The sequence below is a fragment of the Ambystoma mexicanum genome, chromosome 5q, assembly GCF_040938575.1.
Source record: "Ambystoma mexicanum isolate Mex_15411 chromosome 5q, UKY_AmexF1_1, whole genome shotgun sequence".
Taxonomy (NCBI): Eukaryota; Metazoa; Chordata; class Amphibia; order Caudata; family Ambystomatidae; genus Ambystoma; species Ambystoma mexicanum.
Window position 1 is genome coordinate 556,842,761 of NC_090933.1, and position 19,708 is coordinate 556,862,468.

A 19,708-nucleotide genomic window follows, 5' to 3' on the forward strand; every position below is an offset into this window, starting at 1 on the left:
CGTGTTCCGCAGGGTTGTCTTGCTTCCAAGACAAACGCATTGCCCCTGAGATATCCTTCCTCCCCTGAACTAGTTTGACAAGAAAAACTCTATCCGTAACTAAATTATTAGGCTTCTGCAGATGTTGGCCTGTTTCCTTCTATGTGGCATATGCAATACAGGAATAGTGCCTGAACGGCTTGGAAAAGCTAGCTAGCAAAGACAGTCTGCTCTGATCACCCTTCTGTGCTAGTGAGCAAAAGTCATTCTCCCTCTCCTAGTGGCCACCCCAAATCCTTGTGGGCTTGCTTTGCATAAGGCAAAGAATGTGCATGTGTGCCTCTAGGCTGGCTCTCCTGGTCCTGATTCTTGCCTCCTGCGAGGAGGAGCTGTAAAGGTGCAGCTCAACTGATATTTTGGCCTACAACTCCCATGATCCCTCACCATAGATCAGTTAGCTAGGTGTGTTGAGACTTGTAGTTCAAACAATCTGGAGAGCTACAAGGTTGCACAATATATGGGCAGGGCCACATGGATGCATTTACCAAAGTGTTGTTTATTTTTTAAACAATGCTGCCAATCAGCAGGCTCTAAAAACAGTTTGGAGTTCCTCTACATGGCCCAGCGTCTCCCATTCACCTCCTCCTGTGTCTGCAGTATCCACTAATTAGCACTCACTTTAATCAAATGGAAGCGAGGAATGCATTAAATGTATTAAAACCCACAGATTCGGATGACCATTTACGCAATTTTGAAGGGACAGTCCTATCTCTCGTTGTCTTTGCCTTCTGTGACTTGTAGTGCTGTGTTGGGAGACATGGTATATATACTTTGAATATTTGTTTATTATAAACTGCTAATTATAAGTTTGTTTCCAAATTCCTAATATTAATATCCCAATATGAAAAGATGCTTCCCATGGCACAGCATTTAGCCACAACCCCATTGCTCACACTCGTATGCTTTCCCAGAGAGAATATTTGCAAACTCCAGCCCTGGAGATATGTGTCTGACAATACACCTCCTTTTTATTTTCTAAATTTAAAATAAAATCCAGCTTTTATGATCTACTCTAATTTCTTTTTTTATCAAAATACCCTGAAATCAAAGTAGGCGGCATGCCTAAGGCTTTTATAAGGACTCTCCACTGTCTTTATCACAGTAAAGTGATAAAAGCCCAGAGGAAGACCAACACAGTTAGTTTAATGTTATGACATGGAAATGACTGGGTGTTAGAACTAAGGTCGAAAAGCTTCGAGAGGGAGACCCTTGCATTTGTGCATTTGTCAGTCGGATTAATGCTTTTTTATCCTGGATGAGTCCTCATCGAAAGCTTCATCAGGGATGGAAATGCTGAATATGCTCCTGACAGACCCAAAGCCTCTGAGGAATTGGGTGCTGCCAGGTACCATGTTCAGCACAGGTACCCTTTTCCCCGTGTCCCCTCTCCCAGTGGGTCATGTGGGCTCCAGTGGTTGCTGGCAGTTTTCTGTGTACTGTTCTATTGAGGTGGCAGGGGACAATTTGCTGTACCCCAGAGGTTTCCCTGTTGGGAAGCCCTGTTTGAAATCATTTGCAGAGCCAAATGGTTTAATGTTGTGGCCTTTCAGAGTAAGCAAAGCATGGATGTTGTGGTATATGGTCTGGGCGTCTGCCTGCCTTAGAGAACAAGGGCTGCATAAACAAAACTGGACACCTGCAGGATTCAGGATGTACAGTTCAGGTTCTTGATCAGGGCTGCATAAACACAACTGCACACCTGTAGGATTCAGGATGTACAGTTCAGGTTCTTGATCAGGGCTGCATAAACACAACTGCACACCTGTAGGATTCAGGATGTACAGTTCAGGTTCTTGATCAGGCAAAGTATATATGTGTAATATTTGATTCTTCACTTTCTTTAGCTTACCAAGTAAGGAGTCTATCAAGCTCAGAGCCCTACCCTCTAATGATCATGAGATGGATAAGGCCACTGATCATTTAAGACAATGTTGCCAGCTTAGCTAGAGCTTTAATAGGTGCAAAAATTGAGTATTGCAACAGTTTATACGCAGGCTTGTGAAAGCAGTCTATCAGCCGACTATACACTCTTTAAAATGCTATTGCCCCGAGTGATAACACCAACAAGATAGCACACATGTCCCCTGTTTAGAGGAAGTTGCATCGTCTCCCAATCCCCGCTAGGAACTGGTTGAAACGTCTGATCTTAATTAATAAATCCCAATATGATAAATCTCATGAATAGGTGATACTGAGATTCCCACGGCATGAGGCTTTCTTTGAAACCCCTAGGATCACCATTACAATATTCTCTTGAGGTTCCTATATTTAAGAAATTAAGGGCGTACAGACGATCTAGTCCTACTTGTGGTATCAAATTACGGAACCGCCTCCCTTTGCACACCAGGGGAATACAGCCTCTATATGTGTTTAGAAAGAAGTTTAAAAAGCTACTGTTGTGATCCAATGCCCCACCTATTGTTCTTTTTTGCTCCATCTTTGTTGTTTGAGTGCTAATAAACACCACCATTGTAACGCCTAATTACTTGGCCGTGGTTGCAGCGGCTGCTGCTGTGCTTGCTGCCAATGTTGCCACCCCAAAACAAATTAAGTGAATTGGATATTGTTAGATGCTTGAATATTTTCAGATTGAAACCTGAATCCGCCACTGGATTGAAAGAACAGGAAAGTTTCAATGTGGAAACACTGAGTGAGATGGCGTTTCTTTGAATGGATGCATCCCTCAGATTGAGAGCTGAGATGGCTGACATTCATCTCGCAAGATTCCTATTTAATCCAGTGGTCTGTACCCATACTTAGTGGAACCTGGAGATGAGTGACAAAGACGGGAGAAGATGTTTGTGATGCAAGAGGCCTGCCTTACAGAAGACCCACATAAACTTTGTTGCTCAGTTCTCCATGCATCATATGGTTGATGGATGGTTAGTACACAAAGAACACTTAAATGTCTGAGAATGCCAGAGCATTTTAAAACTGTTGCCCATTAAACTGAGCCCCATACTATCTACCTCGGACTGCATTTTGGGTATCATTTGAGGGCCATAAGAGGCCATAAGGGGTGACACCCACTATTGATATATTGCTGTTTAGTCCCAATTGACTGCCTGGCAACCCCTGATATTTAACTGCTCTGACTATTGATGCTGTAAAACAAATATACCTCAACAGAGAGGTATTTGTGTCTGCCAGCAATCACTGTTTATTAACATGCTGTAGCCTCCGAGTTTTCAATAAACATTTCAAAATACATAAAATGGCCTGGGATAGGGTCTACGATGTGATGTTGCGGTTTGTTTTGTCGTAGAGCAGCCAATGCAACACAACCAGTGCTTGAACTTCCCCAGTGATTTTGATGACGTTATGCTGCTGCAAAAGATAAACGGCTAAGACAACATTTCCAGGACTTTTTGATGTTAGTTTGCATAAATATGTTTCATGAGTGTTTGCAACTGCAAAAGGCTCTATCAGCCACAATTACTAGGGTGAGTACTAGCATGTCCTTTTTATTGCAATACGCTTATCATCAGGGTTCACGTCCTAAAAAAGAAAAGTGGGGGGTCGAAGCAAAAGACCAATTGAATGTGAGGTCAACAGAAAGTAGCATATCAGGGTGCCCTCTGAAAAAAGTGTGGGGGGTCGGTGTCAAAACCGCGTGTACCCTCAACTTGAGCCCTACTTATCATTATTTTTACTTCAGTAATACTCTTTTTAAAATCACTGAAATCGATGATGCATGCTACACTTACATGTGACAGCAGTCTTTTAGTTTGCAAAGCATGGAAGCAGCTAGTAGGTCCATCAGGCCCAACTGACCAGCTTCAGAGCATCTGCCATCTCGTCTCTTTGCGTCAGATGGAGTTATCTTTTGCCTCCTCTGTGCACTCATTTTGACTCCGCCCTGGGGCGGTTGTCAGGTGGCAGCACTTTTTTGCAAATCTGGTGGCTCGATACCACAGTGGTATCCTAGGTCTTACTGATTACACCAATCGTTTCAAACACATTGACATGATGGAAGAACTTTCTTTGCAGCCATCATCAAAGATCCGAGTGGCACCCTGGCACCCACTCTGCCATGCTCAGCTATTATTTGGTACTTACTTATTTCTTCCTCATGATGTCCCCTTTAACGCAGGCTATCTTTTATGATTACTTTCTGCGAGAAATGTGTAGTGATCTCAAGCTCATTGCGCGTGCATTACAAAATCCAATCAGCGGGAAGCCATCAGATACAGACTTTCCTTGATTAAACCTTGCGGTACATAATTGCTAACCTCTTCTTCCTGCAAACCTGCTAAAATACTTTCATCGAACATTTGCAAAATTGTGACACTGTACTACGATTGGGAAAGACACTAGAATAATGTCATCCATACACATGCTAATAGATGATTTGGCTGAAGCTGTGATGGGAGCCACAGCGGCATGGTGTGCCCTTCACTAAGGTACTTCCAGTGGCTTCTTGACTATAAGACCTGGGATAACCTGAAGCACATATTTTCTACCTCCTATATCGAAAGACCAACATGTTTTATACCCATAATACATATCTGTTATCAAAACCGAAGAAAACACGACGCCATACCTTCTGTGCGTGACAAAGACATTATTCACATGCCCCAGCCCATCGCAGCCGGGGAGAGGGCAGTGCGGCAGCTCTTGCTTGTTCACTTTCCAGGATAGTGGCGGGCCATTCAGGGAGCTCTCCTTCTGTCTCTTAGCTGCCAGCGGACAACCAGAAGCACTGCGATGCGTAGTGTATTTTCCTGATAGATGACCTTGTCCGTCACACTCTGCCACAGGACATCTGTGGAAACATTAACCAAGACAATAGCTCTATTTATTGTGCTGACAAAAACAATCCAGCAACAGTAATGGCATGGAGGGGTTATACAAGGATCATGGCAGCCATTATAGATGGAGGAGAAATAAATGCTCTATTGACAACAGGCCTTATATCAAGGTTGAGTGGCTGACTGTGCCTTCTTTACAACTAGCAGGCCCAACGTGCGACAATGAAAGTAGCTAACAATGTAGGCATAATAAGAAAAGGTTGCATAAAGCGGATAGTAACCACATGCCCAATTTACTAGCAATGCACAGTAAAATCTTAGAAACAGAAGTAAATGTGCTTTACAATGTCAATGATGGAGTCAGAACCATCCATAACGCTTGTGTTGCAGGCATTCTAGAAAGGTCACAGAATTCCTAATAATGGGATTCATTCCGAGTGTGCCAGAGCGGTAAAAATGTGGTGGTAACAGAATTACCATCACTTTTCCTGCTATGCCAAACTCAGGGTTTTGCCTTGCAGTGAAGGATTTAACTCCAGCAAAATGCTTGCGGTAAATCCTCCACCTTAACGTTGAAAAATCAGCAAAAGTGGCAGAATTACCACCATCAGAACTACCACCAGTGGTAGTTCAGCTGAAAACCACAAAGAGTCCTATAGACTCATTAAAATTGAGATGTACACTGCCTACTACCACTTGTAACCCTGTGGTAAACCCCCAGGACCAAGTGGCAGTAAAGTAATTCCATTTGACATTAGTTAGCTGGAACTTCTGCTGAACTACCGCCACATTTGGAATGAGGGCCAATGTTAATGTACCATTTTGGGACTTATTATGAGGTCAGAGGTAATTCCATTGAAAAAACTGGCAACATATTTTACTGTTACCAACACTCAGTCCTGTGGATTTACAGTGGTATTATGAGTGGGGTAAAATCAGTGTTAATCTTGATTTTTAGAGTCAATAGGACTTTAATGGGATTTCATTGGTATATACCGCAAGCAGTCAATTGTTTGCAATTTGATTTTTGGAGAGGCCACCCTCAACACAGGGAGTTCCTTCCCTCCCCAATCTAGGTGTCACAAAATAAACAGTTTAATGGCAGTTCTTTATTAAGATATATTTCTGAAGCATATCATACTCCTTGGAACCCTCTCACTAAACTACCAATGAGCCAAGAACCTGGCCGGTGTACAGGAAATATATTTGTATTAATTTGGATGACATGTAATAGAAAATCGCACTAAAATGTCACACACCACTTTATCCACAACACAATAAACTTCTTTCTACATAAATAACTCACAAAATTTGGTTGGGAAAACTCAAATCACAATATTTTACATTAAACAAATTTCAAAATAAATCATCATCAACACTGGTCCCTGAATAAAATCACTAAGTTTGCAATGCTGTACAATTTCGGTTATGCTGTGCGCTTAAAAGGCTAGCAGTCAATAAAAAAAGGGTGATTTAGCAGTGGGTTTTGCAGACCCCCTACTTTGGTCTGTGTTAGGGAAATTGGACAGCTGTCAGAAGGTAAGTTTCAGTAGCTCTCTCCAATGGTAATTTTAGCAGCTCTGCTCCCTTACCTCATAGTGCATCCACTGCATATACTAGTGATGACAGCATCACGTTTACAACATTGACCAGTTCCCTGCAAGAGTTCTTGCACAAGGATTGGCCAGTTACCCTTATCTATCCTCCTAAATCCAGCCTCTCTTTATGGATTGGTTTAGGAGTCTGGAGCAGACATATGGCAATTCCCATTTGCAATCCCCTTTTGTTTTCAGGTCAAATTTTGGCAAAAATCTAGTCATGTGTCAAAGAGTTTGTGATTTACTAGTAACTGCCATAATATATAAATATATGGAATACATTACTCACCGTAATCATATTTGTGAAGGACCATGGGTACAGTGGACGTTACACTAGGGATAGTTTCATTGGCACCCCCTGTCGACGTCTTTTTTGAGTTTTGAAAACAAAAACTGTAATACTCTGCAGCTTCCACTAGATGTCGGCCTATGCATAGCATGTGATCTATGCAAATTCCACAAGCCTCTGAAATATATATATGTATTTATACTACAGGTAGTGGCCCTGTAGTTATGGTTAAATTGCTCAAACGATAGGAATAGCACTTTTTGGGTAGCTTATAATTTACTTGCCCCCCTCCAGACGAATCCTCACAAAACTTTGCAGTATATGGCCCCATCAGATGGATCCTGTGAAGTTCGGTGAGACTTCGTCAAGGGGGGGCAAAGTTATAGGGGGCGTCCCAAAATGTGTGTTTTTTCCCATTTATGTAATGGAAAAAATGATTTGCTGCGCCTACGGTCTAAACTGCTGGGCAGATTTTCAGCCAAATTTTCAGCAGGAACGGCGGCTTCATTCCCAAAAGTGTGGTCTTGTAAATTTGGTGTAAATCCGTCCAGTAGTTTTTTTTAAACGACCAAAAAGTAGGTACTAATAAAATTGTGATATCTGCGTTTGGTCTGCGGACATACTTCCCTGTTTGATCCACGGATGGGCTTCCAATTGGCCCAGAGGGGCACTTGATGTCTGCGGACGCACCCGCTGATTGGATTGTGAAAAGCATGAATTGCGTCACATTTTCGGAAACGCCCACCTTGTTGGATTCGCAGACAGGTGCCGGTGTCGGCAAACATTGCAGTAAAAACATATTAAAAAACACAACATTTCATTTGTCAAACTTATCAAACAATCTCTGGGGCGGTGAGGGGTGATGACAATGGGATGGTATATGGCCTTACAAAGCCAAAAAATGGGTGTGTTTCCTGTCCGATGTCTGCGAACAATTTGGGACAGTCCTGTGATGTCCGCAAACATCTTAGATGTTCGGGGGCATCTATACTTATTTGTGCATTACAGTGTTGGTGAAAAGCAGTTTTTGGATGCTTATAACTCTGGCGCCACTCAATGAAACTGCATTAAATTTTGGAATTTCATTCTAGACCTGATTCTGAATGCTTCTGGAAAGTGTGGTGCTGTTCTGTCAATAGGGAACAAAATTATAGGGGGTCCCAAAATATTGTAAAGGCTTATAGATGTGGTGCCTTTTGAAGAATCTGCATAAAAGTTTGCAAAACGATTTTAGTTCTAGATATAAATGTGTTTGCAAAGTTTAGTGGGATTTTGTCAAGAGGGGCAAAATTAGAGGGCCATCTCAAAATATTGTAAAGGCTTATAAATTTGGTGTCATTTGACAAATCTGCACAAAGGTTTGCAAAAATATTTTAGATCTAGATATACATTATTTTGCAAAGTTTGGTAGAGTTCTGTCAAGAGGGGGCTAAATTAGAGGGGTATCTCTACATTTTTAAATGGCTTATAACTTTGTTGCTATTTGACAAATTTGCAGAAATGTTTTCAAACAGATTATAGACCCAACCTTGAATGTTTGTGCAAAGTGTACGTGAGGGTTAAGTTATATGACTATTTTATGTACGTACATTTGACACTTTTCAAAAAATAAAACGTAGGCAGATTTACAGCAAACTCATGCAAGGAGTCTTGCCAAGGACCTGAAAGCATGGTTTTGCAAATGTGTCCCTGTTTTATCTTTTGAAAAGTGTCATAATGTAGGTAGAAAAAAAGTGATATACCTTTGGTGACTGAGGTATAGCCTGTGGCCATGGGCAGTGGGCAGATTGTCTGGGTCATGGCCTAAGGCGATGACTCGGACAATCTGGCTACTGCCCATGACCATGAGGGTCTATCAATGGGGTTACTGTGGGCATGGTGGTAATGTTTTTCAAAATTGGGATTGGGTTGAATGGAGAAAAAAGAAATTCTGCTTGTGGGTACAGGGTGAAATGCTATATGGGATTGCAGCAAATATGCACAAGGAGGGTCAGCAAGAACTTCAAAGCATGGTTTTGCAAATATGTCCTGTATTTTATTTTTGAAAAGTGTGAAAATTTAGGTACACAAAACAATGATATAATATTGGTATCTGGGCAAGGGGCCTGGCTATCAGCAAGGAGAAATGTGTACTGTAATTTGCTTATTCGAACATGCAGCACTGGCAAAGCGGTAAGTCTGAATGGGAATAAATATTCTGTTTGTGTTTACAGTCTGCACTGGTGGACCAGATTACAACAAACCTGCACGATGAGCATTAGCAAGGACCTAAAAGCATGTTTTTGGAAATATGTCCTGTGTTTTATTTTTCCAAAGTGTAAGAATGTAAACTGAAAAAATAGTGATATACATTTGGTGTTTGGGTAGTGGGCCTGGCCCTCGGCAAACACAAATGTGTACTCTGATTTGCTTATTGGGGAATGCGGCATGGCCGAAGCCCATGCCGCATGAATTTGGAGACTGGCCATGGCTGCAAACCATGAGCACTGGCCGTTGGTTACATTATTAGGGTATAGTGGACACTGAACTCGGATGCAGGATAGGTGCAGTGAAGAATGGGGTGGTTTGGTTTGGCTCGGGTCATAGTGGAGCGTTATGCTGTAGGCAACTGAACGATGATTTCCATCCCCAGCGTGCCCTGCAGATAACGACAGAAATAAGTATGTGCTGCAAAAAATAAGTAAGTATGTGCTGCAAAAAATATGTTTCTTAAAGGAGGTTTATAGTTCATTCATATGTATGAAAGGAGGAATTATTAATAACTTTTATTCAGTGATGTAACACCAAGACACAGTTTCACGTATAAAAACCTATTAAATTGAAAGACAACATTTTTTAAAGTGATGTTACGGTTAAAATGCATCCCACCCTTGGGACTCCTCTCCTCCAGTAGTTAGCCAGTGGTGTCCCACCTTGGCATCCGAAATGCAGATGCAAAAGATTTGTAGAAGATTGTTAAGTGGTAGTTGGTGTGTGGCAGCTTAATATGGTCATAGGGTTATATGTACAGTTTTTGGAAGTGATTGGCGGATGGATGTGATTGTTTGAGAGCAGGCATTGTGGGAGTGTTACAAATATAAAATTAAAAAGGGTCGAAGGGCTACCCTGTGTGATGGTGTGCACGTGCCATCCAGGTCTTTGAATGATCCATGGCTTGGAAAGGGCACTGTGGAGACCGTGGATAGATATAAAGAAAATGGTTTCTGTCCTTTTATTTGTATTTGTATTTTATTGAATTTATATAGCTCTTTACTCCAAAGTGCTTTACATGAGAACAAGTAACATACAGCAAGCATAAGATGACAATTGAACCACAACCTGAAAACAGTATAAAGAACAACTTACAATATTGCAGAGGTGAGGAGGGTGTAGGGAGGGGCAGAGGTGTGCAAGGGAGAAGTAGATGTTAGAGGAGGTAAGAGCGGGGGAAAGAGGGAATGCAAGAATGTAAGAGGAAGAAGAGAGGAAAAAGTAACTAGAAGAGAGCAGGGGGAAGGGGGGAAGGAGGTAGGTGGGAAGGAGAGGGTAAGGAAGAGCAGGAGTAAGAGGTGAGAGTAGAGGGGTAGGGAGGAGGGAAGGAAACGTGGGGTGTTAGGGAGGTGAGTGGAAGAGATAAGATTTTAGGGAAGAGCGAAAGGAAGGGTAGGAGGGAGAAGAGCGGATGTGAAGGGGGAGGCGGTTCCAGTGGAAGGGAGCAAGGAGTAGGAAGGAGCGGAAGCGGGAGGGGGTGCAGGGTGGAGGAGGAGGAGAGAGTAGGAAACGATTAGCAGAGCAGACAGAACGAGAAGGTGTGTAGAAAGAAAGAAGGGAGGAGAGGTGGTGGGGCAAGACCATGGAGGGATTTGAAAACAAGACAGAGAAACTTGAACTTGAGCTGGGAGGGGAGTGAAAAGAGAGCCAACCTAGAGAGGTGAGAGAGGAGAAGATGGAATCAAGAGGTGGGAGAAAGCAAAGGGAGTGGATGGCAGAGTGGTAGATGGATTTAAGAGGGGAGAGATGAGAGGAGGGGAGTCCAAAGAGAAGGGACAAACAGTAGAAGAGTCTAGAGAAGATATTTTTAAAAATATTTTTGTCTAGCATACAATTGTCCATTAGCATCCTGGGAGGGGGAGCCAGCCAATCAGGTGGCTAGGAACTTGGGCTTGAACGGCCATCTCCCCCCTCCTCCATCTACGTCCCCCCCCTCCGTTACATTTCTTTTTTTAACCCCTCCCCCCATTTACCTTATTTTGGCAGAAGCGGGTGCCGCCACTACATTTGTTCATTCTCGTCGCCTCCCGCATGCCACCATGGAAAGGGAAGAGGGGCTCTGTATGAAGCAATGTCTTCCATTTACATGGTGGCCATTTTGCTAAATGCATTTTTTAGCACCCCGGTTTACCGCATTGGCAACCTGGGGTGCTACTGACCTTCATCCCCTGTTGCAGGGGCTGTAACAGGGGATAATGGCCGGGGGCCCTCGTTATCCGCCCTCGCTTCACTAGGGCCGATAACTTGGGCCACATTATTTCCATTAGCTTAACATAAAATGCTAATGGAAATGTTGGAGAATCTTATTGAGTCTATCTACATTATTGAGAAGTGTAAAGTAGATGGAGCCTATAAGATTATTTCTTTTAGTTCTATTTTTTACCTGTGAAAGGTGGTTTCTAAATGAAACTTTTTTTTCCAGTGGAGGTCAGAATGTAAGGTGGGGATGGAAATGAGGGAAGAGTCACCAAACAGTAATATGGAGGGGCAGTTGTACAGTGGAAGATGTTGCACGTGTGTTACATCTAAGGTAGGATGTCAGTGCTTCTCATGCTCCTTGATTACAGCTTCAAAAGCACTTCGAAATTCCTCCCCTTCTGCAGAGTGGTGTGTTGCAGTATATACAGAGTACTGTTGTCTTCAAAAAATATGGATCAACAGCCTCTTTTATCACTTGCAAGGTAGCTGGTGGGATTTTGTGTCCCACATATGTAGGCAGTGTTTTTACAGTATTGGTTGAGGAAGATAAGGTGGAGGAAGACAACCTAGTACTTTGCTAAGAAAGGAACAACCTTTCTGAGAGCATTGCAGTGGTTGGATTGGGTGTGGTGGAGCATGGAGGTGGTCCCATAGGAGTACTGTCCAGGTAGTCCGCGACTGAGTACAAAGTTGCACTCAGTGCAATTCACTTTGGCAGCTTTAGCCTTTGGTACATTCCTAAAAGTGGTAAAGAACTGCCACACCCATGATTCTCTGTGGGTGATAGAGGTAGGCACTTCCTCTACCTCATTTTCTTGGTCCTCTTCATTGTGTTTGGAACTACTGCACTTTTTTTTGTGTAGGTCCTCCAGCTGGTTGTGGAAGTGGTGGGGGCTCTTGGGGAGGAAGGATGGCAATAGCTGATGCCATTTTTAAAATAAATAGCAGATTTGCTAATAGTTCCAAGTATGTGCTCTGTACTAGATTGTTAATGGATAATGAGTAAGAATAAGTGTAGGAGCTGTCCAAGGGTACATTTTGAGCTTGAAAGTTGCTAGATCAGCAGACAGTGTAGCTCCAAACTGGCCACGAAGCACGGACCCAATCGCGAACAGCGGACGCGTTCATGCACACATCATTATGCCACGCATGTGTGGTCATGTGACATGGTCCAGAAAGTCTGCGATGACGTCAGCAGAAAAAGTTGCAAAAAGTCTATAGAAGTGTTAAAAATTATGCTAGAAGTTGGGGAATGGCAGAGTTTTAAGGTAACACTTTGTAAATTGGACAACAATGTTGCTATATTGTAAGTATGATGTTAATAAGTTGTAGGAAATTAGCATACACTGGTAAAAACCCATGAAATTCACAGAAACAACTTTGTTATAGGGACATTGTGGTTAGGTTGCACTAATATATACTTATGAAATTTACTGAAAAAATGTTTAAGTTGCACTAATAAAACCCTATGAAATTCACTGAAAAAACATTGTTAAAGGGACATTATGGTGAAGTTGCACTAATACAAATCAATGAAATTCAGTGAAAACACGTTGTTAAAGGGACATTCTGGTTAGAAGTAAAACCGATAAACCTCAGAAATTCGCCAGTGATGGTAAGCTAAGCAACCATAACTCATGCCACCACCGTGCACTGATAAGACTAACACCCAGTTCATCAAAGATGACATCACAAATGCCATTGATTACATCACTGATGACATCACATATGTCAATAATTTTGATGAAAAGTCCCTACACAGGGTTGTGTTTATAATTTTGTTAACGAGATGTCAGGGGTGATCGAGAGACCTATCATGAACTAGTTAATCTATTAAAGAATGTACTCATCTAAACAAAACATTATATTGGAGTGTTGTTAATACAGGTACCTAATCATACATAAATATAGGCAATGGCTGCAGCAAGTACCATAAAAGTACAATATTTATAATCTTGTCATTTTGGATAGTAAAATAATGAATGCTACCTTATCAGAGTTTTGAGTAAAGTTAAACATGTTGTAACTAGCTAACAATTCAAGACTTACTACACACTTTTGCTAGTACAAACAATACATACAAAGACCCCCAATGCATACAAATCAGAGGCACACATAGGGAAACTAAAGTAAGGAAGAAAGAAACAGCATCACCAGAAAATGTTAATAACATTGAAGTTCATCTACATTTATACAAATACATTGTGTGTTTGATGCCTGCTTGTTGCCCCATGTATGTGCACCATGAGCTGAGATCAAACCCTAAGGAAAGTACTTTAAAAATATACAAGGTTAACATCTAGATATATAGCACCTTTTGAATTTTAATATTTTGACTGTCAGTGAACAAAACACCTTGGCCTAGATATGTGAGTGAACAAAAACAAATGGCCCAGATATGTGATGCCATCAATAATATTTGTGATGTCATCTTTGATGTCCTGGGTGTTAGTCTTAGCAGTACACAGTGGTGGTGCAAGTAATGGTTGCTTAGCTTACCATAACTGGTGAACTGCTAAGGTTTTTCGGTTTTACTTTACCATAACAAAGTTTTTCATTGAATTTCATTGTTTTTTATAAGTGCAACTTATATAAGTGCAATTTACCCATAAAGTCCCTTTAACAAAGTGTTTTCATTGAATATATATACGATCATGATTTTTGTAAAAACGGCAGAAAATTGCCAAACGGCCATGCAACTTGGTGCGGACCCAGTTACAGTTTTTACAAAAATCATAATCGTATATATATATTCAATGAAAACACTTTGTTAAAGTGACGTTATGGTTAAGTTGTACAAAAAAGAATACGATGAAATTCAATGAAAAACGTTTGTTATGGTTAAGTAAAACCGAAAAACCTCAGGAATTCAATATATATATATATATATATATATATATATATATATATATATATATGTATATATATATATATATATATATATATATATATCGCTTCAACTAATCATGGGGGATTTAATAAAACAACAGCTGGGTCCTCACCAAGTTGCATGGCCATTTATGCAATTTTCTGCAGTTTTTACAAAAATCATAATCATTAGGAACATGCAATTTATTCCCCACACACCCAATTTCACCTCCCACCAGTTCGTCAAGTCTTAAATCCGGGACATGTTCATAGCAGCCAGGAACATCTTTTAGCTCACCATTACAATTTGCTAAGACGCAGGTGGCTGAACTTTATTTCAACAAAATCACCTGGAAATGACCAAAGAAAGACACACCAATAAAGGAAGTATCACTTATGGTTGCTGAGTAGAATGCCTAACTGATAATAGTGCGTTTAAATGAATAGGAGATCTTTAGGTTATACAAATTGGAGCCCTCCTGTCCCCAGCACCATTTGCCTCTCTGGGGCAGCCTGCGAACAGAGTTTTTTTAATTAGTCTCTCTGTTGTTTGAAGTTGGTAGCTGCTAGTCAGAAACACTTGGGAGGCCTTGAGAACACAGAAATCCCTCTCCCCACATTCCAGTCATGAACCAGCCAGAGCCATTTGCTGTGCACAGAAATGAACTTTCAGAGACAACAAGTCTAGGAAAGTCTGTTTTCAACACATTTTAGCAGCCACACTTTATTGCAGTTGTAAACAGTTGGGATGCCAGCCAGTCTTCAGTGGGTCAGTCCTGTGTGGTGTTTGCCCCACAGCAAGCAAAAGGGTCTGTTTCAGGCCTACATGAACTTTTTCATGGAAACCCCTGGAAACAAAAAGGGCTTTTCTTTTCAAATGTTTGCCAGTAATGTTCATGTGAAGCATAATTTACATAACTTTTTGTCAACACACACCATGTCTTTTCCCTGACATCTTTATTTTAGCAGGGGTACATTTTCTCAAGTCCTGCATTAATGCCCATACAAAGTCATTTTGGTATCAAGGTTTGAAAATCCTGCTTTTCACGTGAAAGGGGCCTTTGCATTTCTTCTGCCACTGTGAACTAAAATGCTGCTGTTCTTTTTGAAATGACAGGTAAGCATTTTCACATAGCACATCCTTGTGTTACATGCAGAATCCTCCACAGTCTGCCTTAAGAAGCCCAGTTTGTGTGAAGGTTTTTCTTATTTTCTTTGATGAAAGCTGTCAGGCTATGCTTCCCGTGGCCCTTCAGTTTATTTGGGGGCTTTGATTAATCCCCACAATCATGTCCAGCAATATGCTGCCCAAGCTCATAATGGGACCATTGTCTTTGAGTAGCTCAGTACACTTTATTCAAAGGAATGTATACATTGGTCACATAGTCCCAAATGGCCTAAGGGTTTTCCGAACCTTCATAGTGATAAACTAAACAAGGTCTCAAATGAAGATTTTTATTCCAGGCCATTTATTGGCTTGCTATTTCACCTGACCGCAACTCGTTAACCCCGGCACTTTACTTCTTTAAGAGTTACAAAAACAACTTAATTGTGTCCTGTTTCAGTGAAGGGAACCCATTTAAAAAAGAAAAAAACTCTATGGAAAGTCACCTGCTTGAAATCGGAATATCAAAGTCAAACAAGGGTAATCAAGCCCATTCAATTTACCCAGAGGCTCTCATTTAGTATTTTATGGGTAATAGGTTCATTCTGTCATTATGCTGACTAAGCCCCCCTTACACTTACTTAAGTTCTGGGTCTTCTTTTTCTTCCTTGGTCGGAGTCATTTTGATACCACTTTTTCGGGCATGAGGGCAGCCTGACAAGCTGAAAGAAGTAAAAAGAATGAGATTGAAGTTTCACGATCACAAACTATCTTTCAGATTCCAGGCACACTTTTGTGAACTTTGGTCCTACCAGTGACACTTTTTGTCATTTGCACTACGAAGTGAACAAAGTTAATTAAACCTGGCAGAAACAGTTTAACATGATTTTTTTTTTTGCAGCCAGTTTGCAGTGCAAACAGTGTATATGCTTTCAACAATTTAAGCTTCGGGGAGACATTTACAATATATCCCTATGGAATCGGCCTACTTTTATCGAATTCTAAAAACAGGCAGATGTAGGAATCCAATGATTTCCTGCCAACATGAAGATTACATGGCGGTTGAAAAGCAATAGGTTTTTGCACGCGGGTCAATTAATGCTGATGGACACAGTAATCCCACTCCACCTGCAAACATCTAGAAAATCCAACGGAGTGCAAGGCATTGGATTAAAGCAGAAGCAAAACTTTACACCCGCTTTGACCACCGTTCTTTTTAATTTGCAGCCCAGAGATTTGGTAAAAGAAGCCCTAGAATGATTGTTAGATTGCAGTTACACAGCATTCGTCAGAATGATCTAGATGGAGCCTATCTATTTTCCTCAGTGCACTTCATCGCGGTGCATGTTCAATTTATTATTTTGCAAAGGTTTAGTTGGTGCAAAACAGCGGGTGGGATGGTGCGGGACTTCAGAACCTCCTTTTTAATTTCCATCTGATGCTAACCGTACTACAATTCCCCTCCTATTTTGTGTATGTGTTTGTGCGCGTGTTTGTGTCTTTTTACTTGGTGTAAATGTATTTAAAGAGAAGTAATTGCTTTGAAGGCCGCTAATTCGAATATGCTTACAGGGCACTCACTATTCGTACCGTTCAGCTTTTCTTTCCACCCACTCCTATTTTGCTAGTTACTCGGTGTGAATTTGCAACTTCATTTGGTTATTGAACTAAAGCCGGGCACCCCTCCCCCCACACACATCACCTTGACACCTTCGATGCAGTTGCCATGCAAAGCGCCTCTATCAAACAACAGCTTTGTTAATCCTACCTTCTGTGCGAAGCGTAGTTTCCAGTCACGTGACCCGAGCCGTCGCAGCCAGGTGTTGGGCACCTAAAAGCAAACACAAAGAAAATGAAGATAGGACTTTTAAATGGGGTTCTGTCAACAAATCGCACCAGATGACTACATCTTTGTTGAAAAGGCTGCCATTATTAAGCCAAACAAAGAAAGCCTTCCGTGTCGCTGGAAGCTGTTGTTGCCTGTAGTATCCAACTATGATGACAAGAAGCGTAGACTCTGAAAAGTGCAGTAAGAATGCCTTAGTGAGTTTAAAAAAAGAAATAAAAACAAACCCTCACCAGTCCTGGCTAGTGCTTTAAATGGATATGCAGAGGTGCAGGTACTCACAATCCCAGACTACCTGCTTACTGATGAGGCACTCCTCCATTAAAAGTATTGGCTTCTGCTGAGAAGTGCTCGTACCAAGGGACCGATTTACAGAATTTCTAGCGCCGTGCAAAGTGACTTTGTTCTGGAGCAAAGTGACTGCCCTGCCAACCAACACCCTGATTTACAGAACAGTTTGCACCGAAAAAGTACTCTTTTCACAGTGATTTGGGCCCATTTAGCACAGTGCAAAGAGTACTTTTTCAGTGCAAAGTGATTTACAGAACAGTGGAAAGTTTATTTTTTCCATGCAAAGTGTATTTTTGCAGTGCAACTTGACTTTGCACTGGAAAAATGAACTTTACACTGTTCTGTAAATCAGGGTGTTTGTGGGAAAGTCACTTTGCACCACACTATACATTCTGTAAATCGGGCCCAAAGTCTTTCTAAATGTAGGTACTCAGGACCTGCAAGCACCTGCATATTTAAAGCACCGGTCCTTGCCGAAAACCTTTTTAAAATGCTGATAATTGAAAACTGTACTATTTTTACAGAACACCTTTTGCAGACTTGGACAATAAACACAGAGATACCTTCAAGTATTAAATTCGATCCTGTAAAAAAGTGATTCCTGTAGTGGCTCCAGGAGTGCTCGTACAGTGTGTAATACTGAATAGGTTTGGTTGAATATATAGGATCTGTTCTCAGAGTATGTATATGGGAAAATAACTAAGTAACCACTGCTCGAAGTATACGAAAAAAGTAGTGTAACTATATTCCCTGCTGGCCTGCCCCAATTTCCTCCAACCCCATCGCCATGCCCTTCTCACGCACAACCCAAACCTCCAAACAATTGCACCTGTTGCTTAAGGGAACTAAGCCATTCCGGAATGGTTTCTTTTTAAAATGAAAAGTACAGGAACAGTTAAACGTAATTCAAAAAAGTAGAGGACCAATGCTCCCAACCGTTCCCGCCCACTTGGGCCACTGTCAATAACCTGACACCCTCGACAAAAAGGGTTCTTCTCTCAAAAACATTCAGAAATTAGGGAGTACCTTATTCCTAGTCCTCTGAAGAAAGAAAGTTGTGTTCTGTATGGACAAAGCTATCCCGAAGAAAAGGGGGCAGATAACAGATATTGGTGTATGCAAAATGTAAAGTACTTTAAATCTTATCGGCTATTCTTTAACGTGGTTCCAAGTAAGACATTTAAGGATTTCTTGGTTGGATCTCTTTATTCTATGGCGGATGTTTCATAGTGGAGAACATAGTTGAGACCAGGTGGTACCATGCACTCACCTACCTGCACAGAGGACATAGGACCGTATCAGATTTCCCAGTTATAGTGACGTCAGTACATACATTGGGCCTCATTACGAGTTTGGCGGCAGCCATGGAGCTATCAGCTCCATGGCTGCCGCCAAACCGGCTCCTTTACCGGGTTCCCAGAATGGAAATTACCGGGCCATTCCGAGTACGGAGGGACCAGTAATTCCTCCCTCTGGGAACCCAGGCCCAGGCCTTCCCCATTCCCATCTGAGCCCCCATAGGGCTCAATGGGAATGGGAGCTAACAACGGGCCGATTACGAGCGGGCCGTTGTTTGCTCCCTCTTCCCCTCACGGGACCCAGTAACGACACCTGGTTTTGCCAGGCATCCTTACCGGGTCTCGCGAGGGGACCTCGTAATTTCGCGAGACGGGTTTAACAGGTCCGCCTCCATTAACGGAGCCCGTTAACACGTTCCGCGAACCTCATAATGAGGCTCATAGGCTTTATTGAATTCTGGATTTCAGCTATTCACTGAAATGTAGTTGAGGCATTATCAGACATATTTGACAACTAGATGAAGTAGAGTGTCGACTGCAAACAGTTGAAACTCCTCTAGTCATTGTCAGTGGATGTTCTTGGATAGTAAACTCGTGTAGTTAGTGACGATCACGGGTCACATGATGCTTAGTACAAAGAACATTGAGCACTGTTAATACTAAATCTTACACACTACACTATTCCAGAATGTGTTTTAAGATATTGGGGGTCATTATGAGATGGGTGGTAGCCATGGTGCTGTTAGCACCATGGCTGCCTCCCATACCGTGTCCGAGTCCGGTCTTATTCAATGGGGATTTACCGGTGCTTTCCGACCCTGGAGGGACCGGTAAATCCCCATTGAACAAACCATTCCCATTCCCATTTGAGCCCTCATAGGGCCCTGGTCCCTTAGCGGGACCCGTAAGGGACGTGTGGTCAGACCACACGTTCCTTACGGTTTCCGCTAAGGGGCCTCGGAATTTGGCAGTAAGGGATTACCGGCACCGGTCTCCTTACCGGTGCTCGGTATCCCTTACCGCGCAACTTGGAATGAGGCCCATTGACACTGTGAATCAAGGATGTCCTGGACTCACTGTGGAAGTCTTGCACACCCATCTAATACCATAGTTCATATGAAAGAATGCAATTTTAGATCTGATAGCGACACATTGGGTACAATTAAAAGAGACT

At 41.9% G+C, this 19,708-nt stretch overlaps 1 protein-coding gene across 3 annotated transcripts in view; it reads right to left on the bottom strand.

Moving 5' to 3' along the window:
* ST18 (ST18 C2H2C-type zinc finger transcription factor) overlaps positions 1-19,708 on the bottom strand; it is a 683,846-nt gene that overhangs the window by 48,584 nt on the left and 615,554 nt on the right. For all 3 annotated transcript variants that reach the window (XM_069621036.1, XM_069621037.1, XM_069621035.1), the window contains exons 16-18: positions 16,868-16,930; positions 15,741-15,821; positions 4,583-4,804 (exon numbers count right to left, since the gene is read on the bottom strand). In XM_069621036.1, the coding sequence (XP_069477137.1) occupies positions 4,583-4,804; positions 15,741-15,821; positions 16,868-16,930 (366 nt within the window). The remainder of the gene's footprint in view (positions 1-4,582; positions 4,805-15,740; positions 15,822-16,867; positions 16,931-19,708) is intronic.